The sequence below is a fragment of the Coffea eugenioides genome, chromosome 9, assembly GCF_003713205.1.
Source record: "Coffea eugenioides isolate CCC68of chromosome 9, Ceug_1.0, whole genome shotgun sequence".
Classification (NCBI taxonomy): domain Eukaryota; kingdom Viridiplantae; phylum Streptophyta; class Magnoliopsida; order Gentianales; family Rubiaceae; genus Coffea; species Coffea eugenioides.
Genome location: NC_040043.1, coordinates 2310609 through 2336508, shown reverse-complemented (window position 1 = coordinate 2336508; position 25900 = coordinate 2310609). Strand labels below are relative to the sequence as shown.

The window sequence follows — 25900 nt, the reverse complement described above, 5'->3', positions numbered from 1 at the left end:
GCTCTTCATATAACGGTTAGGTCCCTTCCCTTTTGGTGTAGGGTAGTACATGTGTTAGGTGACGCGGCTACAAAGGAAAATTTTTTAGAAAGTAATTTTTCCCTAAAAAAAATTTGGAATAATTTCATAAATCTCCCTTGAGATTTTTCATAATATCACTCAACTCCCCTAAAATTTTAAAAATCTCACTTACTTTCCATGTTAGTTTGACAAGACTAAATATTCCTATCAAATGTCACAATTTGACAACATTACCCTTACTCTTAATAACTATTTAAAACCAAAAAGCCAAAACCAAATAAAATTTTTAAACCAAAAATGTAGATTAAAAAAATAAATTGTTATCTAATATTGGTTTGTATTTCTCTATATCGAGATAGTGGTAGGACAGCAAATGATGTGGATAAATTAAATCTAATCAAAGTCAATCACTTAGGAAGATTTTGGTGAATAATTAACGCATTGAAAATTTTCGCGGACAGTTATAAGGAAGTCAAGAAAATTTTTTTAGGAAATATGTTTAAATACATGATGTAGTTTAAGTTGCATTGAAAATTAGAATAATCTCTTTATACATGTGGTTTGTAATATAAATTCTATCTATGGAAATTTTTTTTATAAATAACAAAAAACGATCTAATGACCAAATATATATCTAGGAATATCCTTTTTTTTTGGGTTAAAAATCATGTGTTATATTAGGTATTAGTTATTGTATATCTACAAAATTACCTGTCATTGTATTCATAACCACTCTTATTTACATCTTTTTATTTTTTTAATCTTATTTATGTTTTTATTGTTATTGTAAGCTTCATAAGTAGGATAACATAAGGGTAGTATTGAAACAAAGATTTTATCTTTCTCGCTTCCCCTCTAAGTCTAAAGGGACTAAAATATTACTATAAGAGATGTCAATCGAAGAAAGATACTTGAGATTTTAAAATCTAAGGAGCACTCAGTGATATTATGAGAAATGTTGGAGAGGTTTCTAAAATTATACTAAAAATTTTTCATAAACACATCTTTCAATTACCTTTTCATCTCGTATATATATTAGAGGTGGCAAAATGGGCGGGATGGGCGGGATTTGCTTGGGTTTGAGATGGAACCGAGTCATATGGGTTTGGGCCCAACCTTACCCATATGTGTTTTGGGACTAACTTGGGCGGGATCATTTTGGGATGGGTTTAGATTGATCCCGCCCAATACCCAAATCCATTTTCTACATATTTTTTTTCCTTTAATTCATTTTTTATTTTTATATAATTTTAATATTTTTGATTTATTAAATTTCTTTTAGTTTTATTAAATAAACATGCAAGTGCTTTATACTCAAGATTCCCACCAAAAATTGGATTAACAAATAAAGGAAAAGATAGATATACAACCATATTCCAACATATATCAAGATGGCCAAGGTCCTTAGGATGTTGAATATTTATCCTTATCATTGTCCAAGGATGACAGGTCTAAACTAACTGAAATGCTGGAAATTCTTGTGGATAATGACTAGGAAGACTACTAGATTATATTCGCTGGTATGACTATAAAAATTGTTAAAGATAATTTTTGAATCTAAGATTCCGTTTGGATTGACTTTTTTTTCAAAAAATAAGTTTTTCAAATACAATGTTACAGTAATATACAATAACTCAAGAAACATCCCATCCATATTAATATATCAAATATTTCAAAAAAATTTTATAGTAAAAATTTTTCATAAACACTGCTACAATAAAATATTTCAAAAACACCTACCAAAAACAGCTAATCCAAACGGAGCCCTTGCCATTTGAGCCCAATGGGTACCCAAGTATTTCCCATCCTTTCCCATTCATTAATGGGTATAGTTGGGATGTGTCCCAACTTAAACCCAATACCAAATTATAATACCCATCCCGCCCAAAGTTCCTTTGGGCATGGGTAGCCCATTGGGACTTGGGACAAATTGCCAACTCTAATATATATATATCAAATTATTACAATACATTTTTCTACGAAACTCTACAAAATAACAATCCAAACATGTACAGATTATTGGGTGACAGACGCAGACCAGCAAGGAAGGAATATTTGCTTCTGATTCTGTCTGCCTTCCACAATGGCAGCATGCGTTACGGGTATAATCCCACTATGATCATCTCTGTCAACTCCCCCACCAGTCTAATCAGACTAGGCCGATCATGCATCAGTGTATGTACCCAGTGAAAGATCATGCGGCACAATGCAAACTACGTGGCCGACAGAAAATCAGAAGCAACCAGCCAGAACCATGGCCTCCTAGTCACCTAGAAGAAGAAAAGGGGAATATACCAAGCGCCTATAACCATGAGCTAGTGGGGAGAAGTATGATGAGATTGTTACATGGGATCACTCTAAAAGGTCCCACTACATGGACGAATCGGTTCACTCATGCCGAGACTCACGTCCCTACCCTTCTTTCACTTCCAAGCACCTATAACAGTTGTTGGACTTAGCGGTAGTGGAAGGGAATTACCAATGTAGGTTTCATTCATTTAGGGAAAAATGTTCGGCCTGCGTATCCCTACCCTTCTTAATGTTTCGGTCATTGAATGCAATTTCATTCTAATTCACATCTCACTTCATCGTAAAACCTCAATGTTAGTATTTAAAATTTAGACAAGTAAACAAAACGCTAGGGACCATAAAAGCAGAAAGTGAAAATTGTTAAGTAATGGTAATTTGATATGTATTAACGATTAGTCATTGCTGAATTTATGCCAATTGCACTGGATATGCCTAAAATAAAAAATTTAGTGGACCATATTTATTTTAGTTGAAACATTAAGAATAATTTAGTACCCAAGCCAAATATTAAGGGTCAAACTTGCATTTCTCCCTTTAATTTATTAACTCCATTTCATAAAGACCAAACCATACATCCAATGATTATATAGGTATGTATGGATACAAGTCTTTGGCAAAACTTAATTTTTCAAATATACGTTTACAGTAACACACTTTAAAAACACCCTAAAAACACTTTAAATATACCTTACAAACAAATAAAAATTTATTAAAAAAATGCAAATAAGAAATCCCTTTCTTTCTCCACCACTACCCACATGCGACCCTCTCTTTTCACCACCACTGCTTATCCTCTGCCGCCCTCTCATTCCCTCCAAATGTCGGTCACCTCCTCCGCCACCCTCTCCTACCTACCATGTTCTCTTTCCTCCTTTCATCATTCTCTTCCTTCTCTTCCCCCTCTTCCTCAAAGAGAATGGTAAAGAAGAAGGGAAAAATGTGGCATGCAAGGGCAGGAAAATAGAGGAGAGGGCGATAGTGAGAAGAAGTAGGCATAGAAGAGGGGGTGGTGATGAAAAGTTGAGAGTGGAGGGTAGAAGGAGGAGGGACATATTCAAAACATTTAAATATGTTTTAAAAAAGTTTTTTAAAAAATATTTTGGAAATCATCTAATCCATGCAAACTCACAAGTTTTCTTTCGTTCTCATATATCATCCAACATCAAATTTTTTTTTCTTTCGTCATACAGTACGAAAACGTAGATCAAGCTTATCTAAATATTATGTAGGGAGAAATGCATTTCAGTCATTTGTGGGTACATATTCAGGGCAGGGGGGAAATTAGGAAAGCCACTCCTTTTCACCTTTTTCCCATTCTATTCAAGTAGATAATGATAACGTGCTTTTGATACATTACTAAGTTGACTACTCCCATGTAAGAGCAAAGCCCCCCATGCCCAAAGCTATCCTCCGTGTAATTGCTAGATTCCCCCGCCAACCCTTATCCTCGAACCCCCCCCAGTCCACCCCAGCCCACCCCAAAGAAAAAAGGGATGCTTAGTTGTAGGAGAGACTAGCTAGCAGCCTAGCCAGCGTAGCACTTGATCGATGTAGAATGCTACGCAGCGCTCGATCTTTTCTGGTCTTTGCTCCCTCCAACAGTCCTACATCTTTTGTAGGGTTTAGTGTCCAACTCCACATATCGGCGGCCTTCTTCCCTCTCTCTCTCTCTCTCTGGACTCATCATTACATGCATGACAAACCAAATATTCCGTCCGTCCTTTCTATCCTGCCTGCTCTTTTTTCTTTTCCCCCCCTTCCCGTTTTTATACAAAGCATTGATCCAAGCATGTTTATTTTCTTACACCTGAGTGGTGGTGATTCTCTTCTCTTGCAGCCTCCTCCAAACTTTGCGGACGGTGGCGGTCTGAGTTAAGATTCCGGGTGGTTCTTAACAAGAATATTTTGGTATGTTCATCTCCAATTAGCTCCATGCTTTTGCTGTTTTAATTGCATCAGTTCAAATGATTTGAGATGGATGGTTGAGTGACTTAAATGTATTTCGCAAGGAAAAAGGAATCCTGTTATAATAATAATAATAATACAATTACTGTGCGCGCGCTCGTGTTTGTGTCCTTTTCTTTTTCTTTTTCTTTTTCTTTTTGTAGAGAAAGTAGTAGGCTAGTAGTGAGTGAGCGACCTTACGAAGAAAAGAAAATCCAATCGAGTATGGACAAAGAAGCCAGGCGGGGGACTAGTCGACAACTAGCTACGCACCTGCCTGCTAGCTAAGAGCAGATTCGTCCCCTTCTTCGGATTTTAATTTTCCAGTTGAATTCCCAATGATTGTTGGTGCATAATTACTGGCACGCTCACCAACGCTAGCTTCTACTAGTACTTTAATTACTCACGGGAATTGGGATTTACTACTAGAAATTTGCTACTATACTACTTGCTTCTCTCTCTCTCTCTCTCTCTAATATATATATATAGGAACAAGCAGAAGGGACTGACTAGCTAGAGACACTTCTTTCTTTCAAAATGAATGGATTGATAACGTGTCAGTTGCTTACCATTTTTTTCCCTTTCTTTTTGGAGAAACGACATGATAATATATGGAGTAGTAGCAAAAGAATGGAGTATTTATTTTTTTTGTAAACAGAAAAAAAGGAAAAAATCCTCTTTATTTTTGGCTGGGCTGCTGTTCATTTTAAGTCCATCCATCCATTTTCCTTTTCTCTTAATTAGCCGCTGCATCGATCTCCTTCTTCCCTCCCGACAACTGCAAGGCAACAGCCATTGTGGGCGTCGGAGGAATATTGCGATGGAGCCCGCGTGTCGCGTAGAAGAGTAATTAAATTATGAGATGAGGATTACGTTCTGCATGCAATGCATTTCTGAGGACCAAAGTGCAATTACAGATCACGTTATGTCTTTAAGGATCAGTCTGAGTACCTGCTGCAGGCTCCAATACATTTAATACTAACTGTTCAACAATTTAGATTAGTCGTTATACGTACTCGATCTAATATTGGCCGAACATATACATATATACATATACAAGCGTACGTGCAAGATTGAAAAGATTTTTGTGCTTAATTAATTAATCTTCTCTCTTACGTTACAATGCTTACTGTATGTATATATATAAGTATTCTCCTAATTGATAATGTTTTGCATTTGGTTTATACTTCATCATTATGTTTGAGGTTTTATTTAGCACCATATATTATCGATCTTCTTATTCCACGCTCTCGCATCAGTAAGTTAACGGCAAAGCATGCAGCAGAGGATCCAAAATTAATCATTATTTTTTTATCTTAATTTCCTTTTTTTCTTAAACGTTATATTATATATGCGTAGTAGTAGTGTTAACTTCACTTTGTTTAGTTCTGATGCAAATGAATGCCAATTACTTAGGATTTGAGGAGTTTATAAATGAAAGAAACCACATAGAGGTAGGTAGGTAGAAATGAAAAATTAATACATGTAAGAGTAGTAGTATCCCCCCCGCGGGATGAACATAAAATGCCGTCCTGTTTTCAGCAAATCATCATGAATCACGATGTTATATATGTTACCTCTTCTTCTTAATTCCCAGAGTAGTCAGAAATGAGATGCCGTATCGTATCGTATGAGGAGGACGACCGTAATTATAAGGTGAGTTGGGAATGATGGGGCCTAGGCCCTGCAGGGTATTACTTACTAATCCTTGTCCTAGCTAACAAACACTTGTAATATTGAAGTTGAAGATATACATATATATATATATATGTATAGTACCTTCCTAGCTAGGCGGTCATATATAATCCTAGTCCTATTACATTTCTTTTTTTTTTTGGCATTAATCATCCAGATTAAAGTGCAATATGACAGCCCAAAAGTTGGAGTCGGTGTTTCCAATGTATGTTTGTTTTCTTCTTCTTCTTCTTCTTCTTTTACTCCATGGTAAATGGAATACAAGGAGTAACATCATACTACTGGAAGAAAGAAAGAATTTAGGGTTGCATCTCAAAGGAATAATCTGAAGTCAGCAAAGAAATGCATGGTATAAGCTATATTGCTGTAATTAATACACTACTTTTTATCTTTCTTCCAATTTCCACTAAGTTTTTCCTGTCTTCTGCAGATCGATTTGTACTTTTTCTTCCATCTTGTATAGCTCTTCTGTAGCTCGGTGGTCACCGAAGCTTTTCTAGCTAGCTCAGAAAGCGTATTAGGACATCCGAAACTGAAGCAGTTGTTCGCCTTTGTCCTATTCCCATTCCTAGTACTTATAATGGAGGATCAAAATCATTTTTACGGAAATTAATAAAACATTCTCCCTCGATTGCATTGCATCATCCGCTGGTATGGTATCTACTAGCAAAATCTCATTCCTTCTGCATCTTCCTGTTTGATGCTCGATTCTTGCATACTACTTAGTCTGCTCATATCCAATTGCCTTTTTTTTTAAGTGTTAATTTGTGTGCATGATATATTATTGAGATAAGAGTCCTTTCTCTTCTCTAACAGCCTATTCTGAGGATGTATACAAACTAACGTCCAATTGACATCATATCTGCACTCTTTTACTTTGAATTAATTCCCGCATGCAGCTACGGATAGATGCTTTCAGGCTGAGTTCAACTGATGACGAGATATATTCGACTTTCAATGTTTCAGAAATTTGAGCACACCGAGTCCAGATTGCAGCTTATGCCATTTCTGAAATGCTTAATGCAACACAGTAGAAAAAAGTAAAAGGAAAAAAAAAAAGCAAAGCAGCCAGAATGAAATTTATGAAGCTTGGGACAAGACCGGACACCTTCTATACAGAAGAGGCCACCAGGTACAATGCATGAATCTTAAGCAAAAATTGGAACGGAACTAGGTTGCCATCATGATAAAATTAATAGAAATGTATCTGCCTAACGCAATCTGTTTCGTAAATATTGATGCAGGACTGTAATTTCAGGGGTGCCTACTGACCTCACTGTTCGCATCAACAACATTTCATATCACCTTCATAAGGTATGAATGATACATAGGAAAAGGGAAAAAAGAAAAGAAAAAGGATTTGTTATGTTTTGAGTTCTATATATATGTTCGTTCCCCTTGTGTGATGTGATGGTTTGGCTTCATAATGGAAACCAATAGGCGCAACCCAAAAAGCTGTACTGCAATGAGAATTTGAAAGGTATTAGATAGAACTCACAGTATACTCAGCAATGAGGAAACATGAGATATCCATAATAGGATAGCGTATGAATCTACGAGACGAAAATGGTAGCCGAGCCGAGAAGTGAGAATCACTATCACAAGCCTCAGGACATTCACAACTGTCATAACAAATCAGTATGCGGAATATATAGGAGCCCAAGGCTACCCGAGGATTAATAAGAAAAGGACAAGGGACAAGAACAGCATGTCTTGCACCTTTTAATATGCCAATCTCGGAGATTCATCGTCATAACCTGATTTTACGCAACTGGTTTTTGAAAAACAAACAATCCCTGGACCATTTTTAACTCAAAGAGAATTTTATGCACATTAAATGACTCCTGTTCCTACTGCAAGCTACGGAAGCATACCATTTTTCGCATTTACACTTGCGATTATTAGGATCCTGTGCATGAGTTCTAGAATTTTTTCCAACTGCAGCTTCCGCTACTTCCAAAGTGTGGCCTCCTGCAACAACTTTGCTCAGTCTCTGAGGAATCTGGAAATGTTACTCTTGAGCTGCATGATATTCCTGGAGGAGAAAATGCTTTCGAGCTGTGTGCAAAATTTTGCTATGGAATCACAATCAATCTCAGTGCTCATAATTTTGTATCTGCTTTCTGTGCTGCAAAGTTCCTCCGAATGACTGAAGCAGTTGAGAAGGGAAACTTCGTTGCAAAGCTAGAGGCTTTCTTCACTTCGTGCATTCTGGAAGGCTGGAAAGATTCCATTGTCACATTGCGGAGCACTGGAATGGTTCCTGAGTGGTCAGAGAATCTTGGGATCATTAGAAGATGCATTGACTCTATTCTTGAGAAAATACTGAAACCTCCAGCAAAGGTCAGAGATATTCTGAATCCTAATTTATTCTGATTGGCTCCAAAGACTAGCCAATATCTTCCATTTTAGACATTAGTATTTAATTTGCGTAAAGGACATTTGTAGGTCACATGGTCCTTCACTTACACTAGGCTGGGATATGAACGAAAAGGTCACCATTCCGTACCACGAGACTGGTGGACAGAGGATGTATCTGACCTTGATTTAGACCTCTTCAGATGCATCATTGCTGCCGTAAGGTCCACCAACATTCTACCTCCTCAGCTGATTGGTGAAGCTTTGCACGTCTATGCATGTCGTTGGCTACCAGATCTTACAAAGACCAGTGGATCTTCTGAAAGTTCAGGTGCCCAATCTGCCCAAAGGAAACAGCAAATCCTTGAAACCATTGTTAGCTTGATTCCGGTAGATGGAGGATCTGTCTCAGTCGGATTCCTACTGAGACTCCTCAGCTTGGCAAATCTCCTAGGGGTTTCTCCAGTAATAAAGGCTGAACTCATACGGAGATCAGGCCAGCAACTAGAGGAGGCAAAGCCGAATGACCTGCTGGTTCCCTCTTGTAATTGTGATGATCATTATTCCTATGACATTGACTTGGTTGGGGCACTACTAGAAAGTTTCTTGAGGCTGTGGAAGAGACGATCAAGAGAGAGGCAATCCATTAAGTCAATCATTAATGTGGGAAAGCTCGTTGACTCTTATCTTCAAGCGGTCGCAATGGATGTCAATATGCCGGTGCAGAAAGTGGTTTCATTAGCTGAAGCTGTTCCAGAAATTGCGCGACCTCAGCATGATCAACTGTACAAGGCAATCAACATTTATCTCAAGGTAAGCTTCAATCGTCATGAAATGGGACTTGGGCACAAATGCCAACAGCAGATTCCTTGTTCTCTCAAAACCTGCTACTACTAGTGTTTGTGTAGCCATGATGCCGTAATTTGACTGCAACTAAACACGGACACAGGAAAGAATAGATAGTATAGTTTGTGTGCACGCACTATCTAGTTGACCATTAAATGGAATGCTTTGTGGGGCAAAGAAAAAAAAGAATGAGAAGCATGCAATATTTGCCTTTGGAGCATTTCAATTCCATGTTAATTTATCAAACATAAAATGCATGCAGGACGACCAAATAAATGCACGCTTTTTTAAAAAAAAAAAAAAAAATGCTTGTGTATATCTTCACTGTCTACACTGCTAGTTGCTCACAAATGTCTGCCCAGGAGCATCCTGGTCTGGCCAAAGCAGATAAGAAGCAGCTCTGCCGCATTCTTGACTGCCAGAAGTTGCCTCCGGAGATACGTTTGCATGCAGTGAGAAATGAGAATCTACCTTTGAGAACTATTGTGCAGGCACTCTTCTTCGACCAAGGAAGAGGCTACAGGGGAAAAGATCAAAAACTTCCAACTGGAGAGCAATTTCGCAGCTGGCAACAGATCTCACAACTTTGCACGGATGATATGAGCAAACCTAAATTGCGTTCAAGTAAAGAATCACCTGAAGCAGAGGGACTCAAACACCATGCACCCGTTGCAAGCAAACGAGTAAATAAAAATTTGAGCAAGTCAGATGGCAGGCCGGGCATGGAACCCACATCAGACACTCCTAGACACGATGGTGCCGTAAGAGATTCAAGGAAAGGCAAGGAAGTCAGAGACCGCAATAACGGGAGTAAGCCCGAGCATCTCCAGATCTTAGCCAGGAGAACAGGATCGCACCACAGCCAGGGTAAAAGCTGAGAGAGCTAGCACAAACGTAGTCGAGTATATTCTCCTGTAGATAAATAAAACGCAGATTTCTAATCAGAGCTCATCTTTGGACATGCCGATCACCAATTTGTACAGCACTCAAATTGAAACTATTCCCAGTAGTCCATTGAAGCTGTTGCTCACTGAAGGAGTGACTCAAAAAACTCCATTAAAGCTATATCCTAGTAGCAGGTAGCGGAGTGACTCAATGGTAAATTCTTTCCACGTTTCAGCGGAGAACTCAAGTATACTTCAGCAAGAAACCATTCAGCAATATGTTTACTCAAGTACACTTCAGCAAGTAACCATTCAGCAATATGTTTACCGTATTTAGTAATGCTTTTCTTCTATTGTTGAAGCATGATTTCCGACATGATTGTCCAGCAGAAGAAACTACTCCATATCTGCTCCATTTGGGGCCTAAACCACTTAGAGATTTTCCTCTTTAGGTGCTAAGATCTGTAGCTTTTTCTTGTTTAAGTTGCATCACACTCTTAAAGTTCCTTCACTGAATAATTCCCTCGTTTGATAACAGTGGTATCTCTAGTTCTTCTGTGTAAATCAACAAAACAGCACCCACATTATGTGAGAAATTGTATGTAGAGTTTTAGACCTTTTATCTTCCACGCTCCATAATAGACTGTAAAAAAAAAAAAAAACACAATACAAACACTTACAGGAAACTTTACAGGTAAAAGGCGTCAGTTTTTCTGCAGAGAGAACCCTACCTACCATTCCCACCATGATAACCAGGTCTAATCTATCTGATATAACATGTAAACTGAAATTAATATCAACATTTCATAATAAAACTACTACTCTGTTAGATTAGCCTTTATACGAACATATCATTTCTGAACGACAATGATGAACCTAATGTTTATTCCAACACATCAAAAGAAAAATCAAGGAATTAAATAAATTTCTCACATCGAGGTCAAGCAAATTTGAGTACCGCATCAATAAAATGCAAAACCAAAAGAAGATACTGTACAGTTGCCAAGAAGTTGGCAGGCAGTAAAGGCCACTGCAACCGAATCTCTTGATGTGTACAAACTACTTTGTGTACAATGGGCAATACATGCACAAAAATTTGCCCACAGATAAGCCAAGAGCCTCTCTTAAGTTTCAACTCCTCAAGTAAAAAATGAGTGTGATTCACAAGATTGACAAATTCAAAATACAAGTTAACCAAGAGAACGAGGAAACGAGTTAACCAAGAGAACAAGCTTCTGAAATATGCTGCTCATCTAGTCTGAGACTCCAGCTGGATCTTTGATTCGGTACCGTTATGATCTTGGGGTCAATCTCTCGCGTTCAGACTGAAGCTGGTGCTGCATGTAAAGAGATCATAGTTTAGATCTTGTCAAGAAAATATGAACTGGACAATGGTCCATAATCAATAAAACAATAAATGCTTCAAATAATATAGCCAGCTGACAGTCAATTCCTGAGTACTAGTCTTGAACATGTCTTTAGTCAAAGGCAACATAAGAGTAAATGTATTGCACATGAATAAATTGATCACCAAACACAATTTTTTTTTTTAACTGTGTTGTTTATCAAGACAATCAAATCATGTTATATGTAAGATTCTCCATGTCCTATTTACCTGCATCCAACTCATTTGTGTTATTTACTATAAGAATTCACAAAACTAGTCCAATTTATAATCATCATATTAGAGGCGATACTAATAAAGACTGAACTAAGCCAAACTAGAGTTTTTCCAATAGCTAACAATCTTCTCTTAGGTCCTCTGTGTTATAAACTTGTAATACTCATTCTGTTATCTTCCAAGGAAATATGTTTTAGTTTTGGGTAAACCATCGAGGAAGCTCCTAGGTTTGACAAGGTTCATTTCGACCCTATTCGCTTAATTTCCTCAATTTAGTCTCTAAACTAACATATTCGGTTTGTCCTCAGCCTAAATTCCCTATCCTGCAGGCAGGTTTGATAGCACTGCATTCCTACTTGTGCTCATGAGCCATTTATTTACCTTCCCAGGTAATTTGTATATTCCCTAACAAATTGGAATGTGAATATATTTAAAGAACCATAAACAAAGGACCGTGTCTTTACCGAACATGACATTATCAACTATCTTTTCAAAGAAAAGCATTCCTGATTGATTAAAATACAACTATTAAATAGTTGAATCATTTTACCACTTGTTCATAAAGATTAGTTAATTTGGATGGGATCCTAGTAATAGAAGATCCTAGCATTTAGTGAGACCCAGGATTCATGCATAAAAGAGTTCAAAAAATCAAATCTACTACGTTCAACTGGATACGTGTCATGTTCAATGTGGACAAACATACTCACCTAGTCCTTATATATAATAAAAGTACATGACGTATAACACTAATGCTCAATTCAAATTTGTAATAATTTGTAATAAGCCATCATATTTGAATTTGACTTTCAGATATTCTTCCAGATTTGAACCTAAACAATCCTCATGTGAATCTACTACCAATTTAGGTTTTTAATTTGGTATGATGGTAAATAAATTGAATGAGAAATTTTAATGATGTATTAAATTCTTCTCCAAATTTAGAGTATCCATTTCAAAAAAAAATGAAAGTTATCAAGAGAACCGTTTTCAAGTTTTTTGCTATAAGCTGCAAATAGAGTAATCACTGATCCTACACCTTTTGGTAAGGAGCTAATTCCACTAACCTCTTTTTTGATGTATGGCGTGATTACAAGGTTCCCTACAATATCCTATAATATTCTTAAGGGTGATATTCAAATTCAGAGCATGTTTATGCTCTCATAAACACCAAGTTGACATTCATGTAACATTATATGAACATGAAAGGAAGGGTCAACCAGTGGTGGTTTGGTCCAGTTGCACTAAATGCTTGCCCAAGGCCAGGTGGAAGGAGCTCAAATCCCCTCCACCTCTTTTCATCCCCCTTTGTACAGCTGATCTATCCCCTTTTACCACTAACAGAAAATTTTGGGGGGAGGGGCTTGGTTTACTACAGTTACAGAACTAGAGAAAACGTGTTTGTCCATCAAGCCCTAACTTTGACATATAGTAGTTATATATGTAACAGATGAAATCATTAAATTCACTTACAAAGAAAATTAGAATAATTTGGAGGGTCTCTTGGAGTTTCTCATAAAACAATAAAAAGCACTCACCTGAAATAGTAGTAGTTTGCTATAAGTTCCACTAACTGATCTCTGTGGACATTTTCTAGTGTCAATGTTAGAACCTTTTCCCAATTTAATTGTTGACCACACCAAAATTGAAGTTTTTCTTGCTTGTTCGGAAAACAAAATATTGTGTTTCTAGGAATTTTTCAAGCGATGCATGACATGCCAATGAAATATTAACGCATTAACTTAAAAAACTAATGATTATGTAATAGTAGAAATCCTGCAAGATCATTTCGTTCAGGGTTCTCAGTCCAAATGTCAAATTGAACAGAGCTATATTTAGTTAGATTTGAATTTCCTATCTGTGATTCCTAATAGCTTAAGCAAAAGAAAAGTTCTTTTCGGAGGTTTCGTTGGGAAGAGAATCTGGATTCAGTAATTCCATTCTCAGTTTCATTCGCGGATGTATTAATAATTGGGAACTACTATAAAATGTCTCATTGAGTTTTTGGTCTTCCAAAAGATGTGAACAATGGTCCTGACTCTAATTCTTGAGTGTAAATGCATTTAACCTTCCTCTGCAGAAATCAAATGTTAGGGGAAATTTCTGTGAAACTTTCATACTTGGAAGAGATGGCTAACTACAGATGCTATAGGCACTTCCAAATCATGATCTGGTTTTGATATGTAAATGGCGCAAGAGAAGTCAAAGTCAGCCAAATTATTTCAGACCAAACATTCAAATGTTTGAGATTGCCCATCGATAGATCATTTATGAAGGATTTTTCAGATACAAAACACCATAATCTAATAATGAGCATCATGCTAAAATCATTTCTGACTATCCAGCAAAATCTTTTATGAAGGAAAAGATATTAAAGGTCATCTAATGTGTCATACAACTAGTTTTTTTAATATTAAGAGTACATCAAAGGATGAAAGTACTCAGAACATGAACAATTGTTTGCAGCATGCAGCAGCATTACCTGAGTTGAATGTGATGAGCTCTCAGCCAAGTATTTGACAAACTCTTGTTTCTTTATTTCATAATTGAACTTCACTTGGTCCAAAACTATTTGTTCTCTTCGGATATCTTCCGACAATCTTTCCTTTTTCCATTTCTCCTCCTTCATCGCAGTTTCGGTTTCAAAATACTCTTTAGGTAGACTTGACCTTCCTGAGTTTTTGGGAAACCTCAGAACTACGTCTTTTCTGCATGCACACGATTTCAAAGCAACAGAAAACAGCCTATCAGGAAATGAATATGGGATCAATAGATAAATTCGCAGATACACTTGTTTTTAGATGATTACATCTTTGCTACCTCACTTGTGGACACTTTTCTGGTGTTTTGAGCTTTGGAACATATGGACAGCAATTAAAAATACTAAAGCATTAGGCCTATCAACTTCTACTTTATGGATCAATTCAAAGGGCCAAGGTCTCCATCCAGAAAGCAAATCAAAGTAGTCAAGTAAATGGCCTAAAAGATCCACAGAGAATTCAAAACCACAACCACCAATATTTTTAGGTACACATACATTTCACACATTTATTTTTATGTATTCCTTCCTAATATAATAAGTTTCTTTTGCCAAGCCACTCTCCTGGATAGAGCCCTGATCATTACTCTTTTCATGGGGCTCAGTAATCACTAAAGATGAGAATGTCTCCTGAAGTTGATCAAAAGAAGAAGCCTCGCTTTAGTTTCCTGTTTTACTGCTTCAAAACAAAAACAAATATAATATGAAAAAGGCAATCTATGTGGCCATTTAAAAAATCAGAAAGGGATTAAAGCACCTTCAGTATATTTTCATCAAAAACACGGATAGTCAGGAAAAATCAGAGAGCATTTAAGAAACAAAAGGGATAGGTATGTGAACCTCATAAATATCAGAGGAAAAAAATTTAGGACTCTATAGGTAGATTTCCACAGCAGCTCATTTGATGATGCATTTAAGTTAACAAGTCAATGATATGAGTTGGAAATCAACAAGTTTGAAGGAGAAGTATATGTAACATTGGACTCAAAGGAACCATAATATTAACTTCCAAAAATGGCACAAGTTGTTTACTCTCTAAAAGATATCAATCAGAAATATTTCCCCTTCCAAATAAGTTTTTGACAAAGTTGACCAATGTTTTTTCAAGACAAAGCTTCTTACCCTTTTCCCAGGCAAAACATACCAGCACCTCTCATGATCCCACCATCCAAAGAAAGAGCAGCATCAGTCATAAATGGGAGAGCCCGTAACATCTCTTCCCTAGTTCTGTACACCTGCAACCGGGAAAAGAGGCTATAGAAGAGAGTCTCTCTCAGGCCACGGCCACTGCTTGTGACAAAGTATAGGTTGCTCTTGTCAATGTTGATCATATTCACAGCAAATCCAAGAAAGCCAGGCGGAGTTTCTCCATTAGGTAATCTTGGTTTTACTATGTCAAGCCTCCGCTGCGGGTCATTGACCACAAAGTTGCCAACAAATGGTCTGTATACAAGGCAGTATGATGTATAATTAAGAGGAGAGAAACGCTTTATGCAGAAACAAATAAGTGCTGAACAGATGAATCTGGCAACCACAAACCTTAGGTTTTCCAGGCAAATTGCTAGAAATCGACCATCTAGAGGCCTTTCAATTGAAGCTCCAAGTTCATGAAGACCAGAAGTCTTACTTATGAAGCCTTCCTTATCATACGCTTCCAGCGCTTTAACACAATTATGGGTTTTGCAGACAACTGCTAGCATCTTTTCTGTCCCCAGATACTCTGAGAGAAGCCTAAGATTAAGATTTAACACAAACTGTCAAACTAAAAAACAAGTTCGTAACACTAGCTTCACAGAAATGAGAAGCACAAGACACTTGGATTCAAAATAATGATATGCTGAAAGATGAAAGTCATAGCAGAAACTTGGTAAACCAAATAGTTTTTGGTATAAGCTCTGTAGTTAAATGCCATCATCTTATATAATCCAATACCAAGCTTGATAATAGAGAAAGTCGTGTTCAGTTGATAGTATGGAGAATTTTAAACAAGGACTCCAATGTCAAACGAACCTGCTAAGGTTATCATCCTCAACATTTCCAAGAGTAGCAACAACGCCAACCACATCTTTCATCCATGCAAGATGAGAAGCATGAGATTCATGACAAGCTTTCAGCTGAAATAATGTGCCAGCAGCAGAATTCTCATGTGCCAGAATATGTTCAACCATCTCCTCTTCACTACCCACGTGAGAAAGATCCTTATTCTCCATCCTGTGCGTACTGGATGAATGATACTTGCCAAGAGCAACTAAACAAAGAAAACTTATCAGACAGAAGCGTAGAACAGCGTGGGGAATAAACACACAGTATATTGTATGTAAAAGATATAGTTGAAGAATAGGAACAAAGGTAGACAGGAAGCAAAACATGTCAAGGAACTGATAGATCTAGGAACTTAATTATTGGGAAAAGATAAAACCATGAACGTACTACTAACTTGAGAGAATAATGAATTGGCAAAATAGCATCCTTAGAGAAGACATGAGGATTAATCACAGAAATGCTCAGCTCCAAAGACCTCATCTTCTTAATCTATTCCTCTAAACTGTACAATCAGAACTCGAAGTACCCTTTTTCGAGCACAAATTGAGGCAACATACCACACATGCTGATTTAATGAGTGGAAAGAGAAATGAAGAGACATACCTTGCATGTCAAGAATCGAGTCATCCAATCTGTGAACTTGTTGCCTCAAATATTTGATGTTGTCCTCATGTTGTTTAATTTTAAGACCCAGACAATGAATGTCATCTTCAAGTTTCTGCAATGTCAGCATGAATTAAATTCCATATTGAGCATATTATTTGAGAGAATCAATTCTGTATGCTAGAAAAACTCAAAGTTGGAGTCACACAGGCATCTTTGTAAGTGGGAATGTCCTTGACAACCTTAGAATCGTAGGCAAATGAAAGTGGCTGAGAATAGGCTCCATTCCTGGTTTCGTCCATCTTTTCAGCCATGTATGGAAACAGCTTGAGATGGCAACGTATCCTGTACAGTGGTTGCCCTTGTATTAATAAAAAGCTGGGTGCAAGACAGAACAAGATCGACAAAAGAGGAGTTTTGTATGAAAAGGCTGAATTATGAATTTAGGACAGATTAGGCGTGGAAAGGAGGAGAACCATATAGATAGAACTATGATGACAAACAAAAACAAGAAAACCCCTTTGGATTGGATGGCCAACAAAATTACAGGATCCTGAATGCAGTGCAAATTTAAAAAAGGCATAGAGGAAACCACATAAAAGGAGAAAGAGTGTATAAATTATCCACTTTAGCTCAACTTAAAAAAAAAAAATCCACTTCAGCTCAGCAGCAGATATTTAATTAAGACGGGGAGTGTGGTTTGGGAGGGGTTGGAAAATGGGTTGGCATAAAAAGCAGCGAAAACAAATAGGGGATTTGGGGACCCAAATCAAGTACTTGAATGGGGTAGCTGCTAACTAGAAATTCATCAATCAAATGGATACGAACATAGGAAATTGAGAATGAAGCATGCGTCCAATTAAAACTGATAAGATATTTAGCTTTATATAATTAAAATTGACCAATTAGAAAACCAAGAACTGACATCATTACATGCATCCAGGAAATTTCAGATACTGAAAAAAAAACCCAAACACTAGCCTGAGAGAGAGCAATTAGCAGTAGAAGCTATGTAATGTAAGTGTGGGATGATAATGTTAGGCAACTAAACAATAAAAAAAAAAAAAAAAAAAAACGTAGGGAAATGGAAGAGAATGAAGAAAGAAATTGGAAGTACAATCCCAAATGCAGCGGCAAACTTACAATATGCAGAGAGAGAGGAGACAAAATCGTGAAAATGGAGTCTGTCGTCTGTATCCTGTAGAGGAGGAGAGGAGAATGTGGTTACCCCTCCCGCCGCCGCCGTATCGCTATCAGACTGTGTTACTCCGCAATTCACTACCAACTCTCCCTCACTCTCAGTATCAATTTCATGCCAAGTGTGTGATCTAAGAAGAGGCCTCCTCCTCCTCCTCCAGTCTTCCTCAGTTGGGGCGGATTTCGCTTGGGCAGTGTTGCCTTCCTTCCGTGCTCTCTTTTACTCCCTCCCTCGTCTCTGTTGCTGTTCCACTCTCTCTCTCTCTCTCTCTCTCTCTCTCTCTCTCTCTGTTGCTGGACCCACCCGCTGCCGCTGGCCTCGATCCTAACGGACATTTTCATTACGCGCGAGTGATAAAAAGGTAATTTCAGAGACCAGTTTAAGAAAGATGGAAAATATTTCATCAAATGAATTTTTTTATTCTTTTATATTTAAAATGATAAATTGAGATTGCATATAAAATTAAGTCGATAAATTTTGATCTCAATTTAAATTTTCAATCACTTTTTAACATGAATCCATCACACTACTTCACATAGTGATTTTTTTAGGAGAGAAAATGTGAGATTTTATTTATAGATAAATAAATGACCTAATTCATATTCATTTTTATTCTTAAAAAAATAAAATTTAATTCCAATAATATTTATTTTATCATAAAAAAGTGAAATTTGATCCAATTTATATTTATTTTTATAGCTAAAAAAATGAAACTTAGCACTTTTATATATATAAAAATAATTGCATATGGATTATACAGTAATTTCATATTAAAAAATGATTGAAAATTTAAATTAAAATAATTTTTATTTATTTAAATTTATTAAAAAAATATAAAATTAATAGTTTAAAAGTGAATGATAAAAAAATTTATTAAAAAAAATATGAAGGACGTTTTCCTTGCAAATAATATGAAATGTGGATATGAAAAGGACATTCGGGCCGTTTGCCAAAGAAAAAGAGAAGTAAATCCAAAACAGAGCAAACTTAAGTTATGAGAGAAGAGAAGGGATTGTTTTGTTGTTTGGGAGTTTTGAGAATTAGTGAAATGATTTTGGATATAAAAATTATTAAATATTTATTCAAGACATTTTTTAGGATAAAATAGGTATTTTAAAAAATTTTCATAAGCTTCCTTCAACTTTCTCTTCATTTCTCTCCAATTTATTTCTCTCCAATTTGAAAGGAAAAATTTTACTTACCATTTATCCTCTTAAATCCTTCCATTCCTCTTCTTTTCTTTCTTGATAAAAACTAACAAACGAAGGAAATGTTCACTTTCTCCTCTTTCCCTTTCTTTTCTCTCCAAATCCTCCACTCCCAAACGAAGAGGGGGGAGTCAATAAATAATCACAATCATCAATCATCACCATTTAGAATGCCACAACTAGCAGTCGAAGAAATAAGGCGGGAGGTGGGGTTATATTAATTTTATATTGTTATATATTATTGAGTCTGGTGTAATTATGAATCCCCGTAGAATTGATTGAGAATATGCGTATTGATTTGAAAGTTGAAACTGCCATGAAATTATTGATGATCAGCAGCAACAAGTCCTTGGCCTCGCCCTCCGCCTCCTCCTCCTCCTTGCCTCCGCTCTGTCCTCCCTCCATTTTCTTCTAATTAAGGTAAAAAAGAAAAAAAAATAAAAAAAGACCCTCTTTTTCCCTCTACTTTCCTCTTTCTCTTTCTCGGTATTGTCTGGGCTTGATTAATATTCATCTTCTCTAACATTTGCTGTCAGGGGAATGCTTAAAACCCTAAGCTTTGACAAAAATCTGTCAGTTTGTGGACGTTTAATAAATGTGGATGCGGATGCATATTCTTTTCTGAATCCTAGCGGGGTTTTCAGGGATATGGAAACAAACGGACCGGCGGTTTAGGGTCTCCAATCCATTGTTTATGCGGCCTCTCACACTGCTTTGCTTTCTACCATTCTTATGCATTCGATAAATATTTCAAATCTTTTACAGCTTCTTCCTTTTTACCTCTGTCTCTGTCTCTGTCCCGCTCTTTTTGTGGTTCTTCGGCTGGAGGGAATGAAGGGGAAGGGGAGGAAGTCATTTCCTTTTTTTTTTTTTTCGCTGTGGCCTTTTCAGTTGTTCCTAGGCCAATTCTTCAGGCAACTTTGTAGTTTCTTTTTTGTCTGAATCTAAATAAGTTTCTTTGTTTCTTCGTTTGATATATCCTCACAGGGACGGGGACTGGTTTTGCCAAAATAGAAAGCAAACGAAAAAACAAGAAAAGATTAAATCGAAGTTTACTTTTACTATTGACCGTGAATCTAAAATGTAATAGCTAGCTATTCAACATCTCATTTTGCTATCTGAAATATCTCTTTTAAGTTCTTTTCCGTATAAAAGTAGTATTACGGGCTATCGCCAAGCGAAATGTGCTATGGTGGATTCTATCCTTCCTTATTTCTATCGCTCAATCATACACATCAGCTATTAATTCAAAGCGGAGATTAATAATAAGTTGGTTTTAAGTTCAATTTGTATGCATTATCAGGTTTTAAACATCAGCGTTTGTAGTTCAAAAATTCTGGAACATATCTTTGTATGTTATGTTTTTTTTTACTGACATATAAGCACACGAGGATATCATGTTTACTGAGATACTGATTCAATATTGCTATCATCAGTAAACAATTTAACTGTGTTCGTGCTACTGTATGGCCAAATACTTTTATTTCTATTCAAAAAAAGAAAAAAGAAACATATGTTGTGCAAGTATGTCAAAAGTATGGAAAACACATTAATGAATTAAAAGGTGATGTCTTCAGTTAAAGACAAAAGTGTATGGATAAGTTACACCTTCAATTGTTTGCAATTACCTATTCTTTTGCAGTCCATTCTTTGGAGTTTTTTTACTGTTATCTCATTGATTTGTATTCCTTTTAAGTATATCCTATTCTTTGACATATCATTGGATGTTTTTTCACTAATTCATGTATCAACACTTTTTCTGAAATGATATGTCAAAAATTTTGTAACATTTAATTTACAGGTATGGAGTGTTTTGGTTTCTGTAAGATATCATGTTGCGGTGCTTAGACGGTGTGAAGCATTTACTTTCTGCTGTTGTCAATTGCTGTGATTCTGAAATTTATAAGCAACCCCGAGGATTAGAAAATCCTGAAGCTCTTGCAAGGGAGACTGTCTGTATGTCACTCAAGACTGATTTCTAGCATTGTACTAAGAGCCTATGTTATGTCACTTGCATTTCTTTTTCACACTGAAGGAAACGAAACTGTTACTTAGATCACGTAGCCTTATTTTCATTGAATGGCACGTGCTTCATCGACATAATTGTCGCGCAAATTGAGAAATTAATTTTACTTAGTTGAACTTCTGGCATCTGACTGGACTGAAATTTCTACTGCTGATTGGCCAGGGGCGATTTAAATTAACAAAGACTGCAGTATTTGCTCTATGCTATTCTTTTCACAGTGCATTTAAGCTCTGAGTTAAAGCTGCATGAGGCAAAAATAAGTTACCAGTGTCCATATAAATTCTCAAAGACTGAAGGAGTTTCTCTAGCACTTGGTGACTCCTTCTTCCATGTCAATATCAGGTGCCATGTCTTAACTTGGTGCAAGCTCAGGCCACAGATTGAACCATGGCTTCTTTTGGAGAATTGGTATCATATCTTAGGAAAGGCAAAAGTATACAAGAAAGTAGTGGCGTAGAAGATATTAATCATGAAGAGAATACACTTATTTTAAGCACATGTAGATGATTTAAATAGTCTTGAAGATAGTAGACATGATCATCTAGCTGGTTCTTACTTCACATATCTCCTATGTGATAAATGGTCTAACAAAGATGTTGAGGTTTGCAGACCTTATAAGTGTTTTTTGAAAATGTGGTGCATTTTCTTCTCAGTAGTAGATTGCCTAAATTGGGGACATCTGGAGAGTTTGTCTTCTTTGTACTGTGCTCAGCTCATTTTCCTTGACTAAGTGGAATTTCTAATATTCAGAGCTTACTTCACTTTCGTGCTGATAAGAATTTTTTTTATATCAGTTGTCTACCAGTTGTTCTGATTTGGAAATTTTGCTGTTATTTTTTCTTCTTTTCTCCCTTTTTGGGAAATCTGGCTGCAGTCAGTGTCAGTGAGATAGAGGCACTGTATGAATTATTTAAGAAGATCAGCAGTGCTGTGATTGATGACGGGCTTATCAACAAGGTAATAGATTTCACCGTAAGTGGTACAAGTGCTATTCAAACATAGCCATACTGTCAATGCACTGACTTGTACTTTTTCTGTCTCAGTTACATCCCTCATGTTTTTGTTTTTCTATATTTTGTAGTTGATTTATGTTTTTTCCTTAATTATGCTAATTAATTGCTTTGCAGGAAGAGTTTCAACTTGCACTATTTAAGACAAATAAAAAGGAGAGCTTATTTGCTGATCGGGTACTTTCTGCAAATGTTGAACAATAGAATTGATTTGTTTGATTCATGTCTGTCTCCATTAGGAGTATGTAGCTTTTCTAAGCTGCTTTCTGACGCCCCCTGTTCTCCTTGTGTGGAAAGTATTCAAACTTAGTCACGTTTCCTTTTGATAATCGATGACAAAATCATTAAAATTTCCCAGGTATTTGACTTGTTTGACACAAAGCATAATGGGATATTAGATTTTGAGGAGTTTGCACGCGCTCTTTCAGTCTTTCACCCAAATGCTCCGATTGATGATAAGATTGAATGTAAGCATCTTTCTTTTTACTTCTTATTTCTTCTCTCTCATTCTCTCAAAGGAATGTTTTACAATTTATAAGATACACAGTTGAGAAGGGATTTGGAAATTCTGGGACCTGGTCATTACCTCCAAGACTGTACTTTGACTGATTGTTGTGGCTTCCATGAAGTAGGTCCCATTATGGACATAAAGTAACTTGAATTGAAAATTCTGGCCTGACTTGTACGTACCACTATGACCACAAGGTGGTTCTGACAATTTTTTCTCTTGGTGATGCCAAATTTGCTCTTTTGTAGTTTCATTCCAACTTTATGATCTCAAGCAGCAAGGATATATTGAAAGACAAGAGGTAACTTCCTTATAACCTTATTGGAACTAATATAAGTAATTATATGGCAATTGTCTGGTTATTTTTGTGTTTAGGGTTTAAGAACAGTTAGAAATAAAGGGTTACTTCTTTTAGTAATCCTTTTTTTTTTTAATTAGCATTGCTTGGGATTGCTATCTGGAGTTTGAACTTTTACGGTCTGGAACCCCCAAACGACTAAGTCAACATGATCAGGTTGTTCTAGTTCATCTCTAAAGTATTCATTTAGAGAACAATGGAAAAGCTTTGGCAGTGAATCATTAGAAACTGAGTAGCTTTCTTTGCCAAGATTTGGCAGCATAATAAAAGGATTCTGTACTCAATCTATGCTTTTGTGCAAAAACAAGTTTGCATAGTTTTGTTTTAGTGCCCCTACTTCAGTGCTTATAGCAAAAGCATGACAACCATCATTGCCCGTTCGTTTTGAAATTAATTAGTGACTAGTTGATATAGTTGTTTTACTTGGTTAGCAAAAGAGTCTATAATGTTGCTGTACCATGGACTATGTATGCATATGAACCTATGGTTTCTCTTTTCCTGTTTCACACTTTGGTCTTTCATCTTGGAAAGAGTTGTTGTAATCTGCATCTCTGTGTATATCAAGCACATACACCTTGGAAGTACCTGAGCTTGCAGTCTTTGGTTTACTTTTCATAATTCAGAGGTGGTTGTTTGCATGAATTTCAAAGTTTTCCTTGACCTATTCTATACATTGTGGAATCCTTTGTTTTTCCCCCTTTCATTTTCTTCTGTGGTCTTTGCCTTGCTGGAAGGAATTTGACTTTGGTGATCTTACTGTAGGTAAAACAAATGGTAGTCGCAACACTTGCTGAATCAGGCATGAATCTTTCAGATGATGTAATTGAAAATATTATAGATAAGGCAAGAATTCCACTCTTCATTCCCTTATGTACCACTCTTGGTTGGTTAATTTTTTTGTTTGCAGATTTTCATCTAATTATGGTGTTTCTTTTCCCCTTCCCTACCTGGAATACTTTAGAAAATATAACGGCAAAGTTTTGATTTTTTGCACTGCAGAAAAATTGTTATTATCTGTAGTTGTTTCTATAGGGAATTGGTTCATGATGCTCTGTTAACGATTGCAGTATCTCATGCCTTTTGTTCTTGATAAGACAAGCATTTACCTTTTATGCATCTGCTTCCAGGAAATTCTGAGAAGTTATTTGGAACACTTTCTTGGAGCAAGAAGCTAATATATTAATCCATTTTCTGATTTCAGACCTTTGAGGAAGCTGATACCAAGCATGATGGAAAGATTGACAAAGAAGAGTGGCGTAGCCTTGTTCTAAGACATCCTTCTCTTTTGAAGAATATGACTCTTCAATATCTTAAGTGAGTTGTGTTTGTGTTATCTTTTGTTCTTTAAATCATTTTAGGCCCCGTCGATTTTTATTTTGGACAGCTTTCAAGATCTATGAAGCAGGAACATGATATGTGAATAATAGATGACTTCTTGTCCTTAATTGATGATTGCTTTGATGACCTATCTGCAATTTCTAAGATTTTTTAGTCGTTCTTTCACATGAATTATAATCAGTTCTTGCATAGATCTTTGAGGCATGAGAACATTTTGTTAAGTTCTCATGGGGATATGTAATGGTCTCTCCAAATTAATCCTTCCTCAGCTTGAAGCTTTTTTCAGCCAACAACTTTGTCCTCCGCCTATATAACATTATTATATCCAAACTTTGCCATTTAAAATGCACTCTCTGTTCTTTCTTTTTTTGTTTCATTCTTACAACCGTGTATACATAAGCTTCATTGTTGGTTGAAAGGAGGTACCTTTGCTGTTGCTTGCCTTCATAAGTAGCTTACCAAATGATCAAGATTTTGCATTCAAAGACTGTCAGGAGTGACAATGCATGCGCACTTGCTAAATTTGTTCTTTCTATGGACAGAGACATCACTACCACATTCCCAAGTTTTGTATTTCATTCTCAAGTTGATGATACCTGATCCAGATTTGTTCAGTTAGTCCATTGGTGTGGTTTGCTGCTGTACACAGTCTTGCAGTTGTGTGCGTAGAGGTTGACAAGGATGCTTATTGGCTGATGTGCCACGGGGAGAAAATGACCAAAATGGGATTCTCAAATGTGTCCTTGTTCAAGGACTAGCAGCTTCTCTTTCGTTCTTATTGGCGTTCTTCATCGCCACGCCACGCTCTCTGTTATTTTTCTTTTTGAAATATAAAAATTTTGATTTTTTTTTTTTTTTGGGGGGGGGAGCAAATTAACTTGTTGGTACCGATGGCCAAAAGGTTTTGGGAGTATGAATTGTTGTTTTGGAATGCCAAGAAGCGGAGGGCAGTTTGTCTCATAGACATTTGTGTAATTTGGAAAGATGCATGCATGGTGTGATTATTTATGTCCACCTTCTTTCTTTCTGCTGCAGCGCGTTGTATGAATTGAAATACCGGCCAGAGTGGATTAGGGATTGCAAATAACACCAACAGATTAAGCGCACGCGCATGTCCTTGTACAACTTTACAATCAGCTTACAATATAGAATGCAATTCAGCAACACCCCATTGGATTAAATTCAGACTTGTTGGTTCTTTTGCTTCTAAATTAAACTGTCTTTGTTATGGTGATGATGACAATGCAGTGCAGTTTAGGCGGTTGGATGTTTCCAGTTTAGAGAGTTATGCTATTCATCTTCCCATTTTATGCTATTTCTGAGTTTAAAGTGATTGAAAGGCTCTCCACTTTAAGGTTAACAAAATAAATTCCTTCTGCTGCGTCAGTTC

The 25900-nt window shown here is 36.6% G+C and overlaps 3 protein-coding genes across 7 annotated transcripts; 2 read left to right on the top strand and 1 right to left on the bottom strand.

Moving 5' to 3' along the window:
* Positions 1-3875: 3875 nt before the first annotated feature.
* LOC113782663 (BTB/POZ domain-containing protein At5g47800) lies at positions 3876-10593 on the top strand. 2 transcript variants are annotated; one of them, XM_027328539.1, is made up of 7 exons: positions 3876-4044; positions 4169-4239; positions 6937-7102; positions 7215-7284; positions 7915-8313; positions 8419-9141; positions 9537-10593. In XM_027328539.1, the coding sequence occupies exons 3-7, from the start codon at positions 7044-7046 to the stop codon at positions 10050-10052; spliced, it is 1767 nt and encodes a 588-aa protein (XP_027184340.1). In that variant the 5' UTR covers positions 3876-4044; positions 4169-4239; positions 6937-7043; the 3' UTR covers positions 10053-10593. The 2 variants fall into 2 exon arrangements, with proteins under 2 accessions (XP_027184340.1, XP_027184341.1); XM_027328540.1 differs by having other exon boundaries at positions 9562-9729.
* A 405-nt stretch (positions 10594-10998) lies between these two features.
* LOC113783378 (protein DEFECTIVE IN MERISTEM SILENCING 3) lies at positions 10999-18338 on the bottom strand. The gene is made up of 8 exons (XM_027329496.1): positions 18008-18338; positions 17107-17209; positions 16865-16979; positions 16229-16466; positions 15758-15949; positions 15341-15661; positions 14162-14387; positions 10999-11395 (listed from the first exon to the last, which is right to left on the bottom strand). The coding sequence occupies exons 2-8, from the start codon at positions 17176-17178 to the stop codon at positions 11351-11353; spliced, it is 1209 nt and encodes a 402-aa protein (XP_027185297.1). The 5' UTR covers positions 17179-17209; positions 18008-18338; the 3' UTR covers positions 10999-11350.
* A 1054-nt stretch (positions 18339-19392) lies between these two features.
* On the top strand, positions 19393-25691 carry LOC113783379 (calcineurin B-like protein 2). 4 transcript variants are annotated; one of them, XM_027329499.1, is made up of 10 exons: positions 19393-19476; positions 19576-19690; positions 21072-21226; positions 22171-22253; positions 22424-22483; positions 22665-22773; positions 23063-23115; positions 23935-24015; positions 24374-24486; positions 25053-25691. In XM_027329499.1, exons 3-10 carry the CDS (start codon positions 21103-21105, stop codon positions 25108-25110), a joined length of 681 nt encoding a protein of 226 aa, XP_027185300.1. In that variant the 5' UTR covers positions 19393-19476; positions 19576-19690; positions 21072-21102; the 3' UTR covers positions 25111-25691. The 4 variants fall into 4 exon arrangements, with proteins under 4 accessions (XP_027185300.1, XP_027185302.1, XP_027185301.1 ...); XM_027329500.1 differs by lacking the exon at positions 19393-19476 and adding an exon at positions 19807-20353 and having other exon boundaries at positions 19483-19690; XM_027329501.1 differs by lacking the exon at positions 19576-19690.
* Positions 25692-25900: the final 209 nt, after the last annotated feature.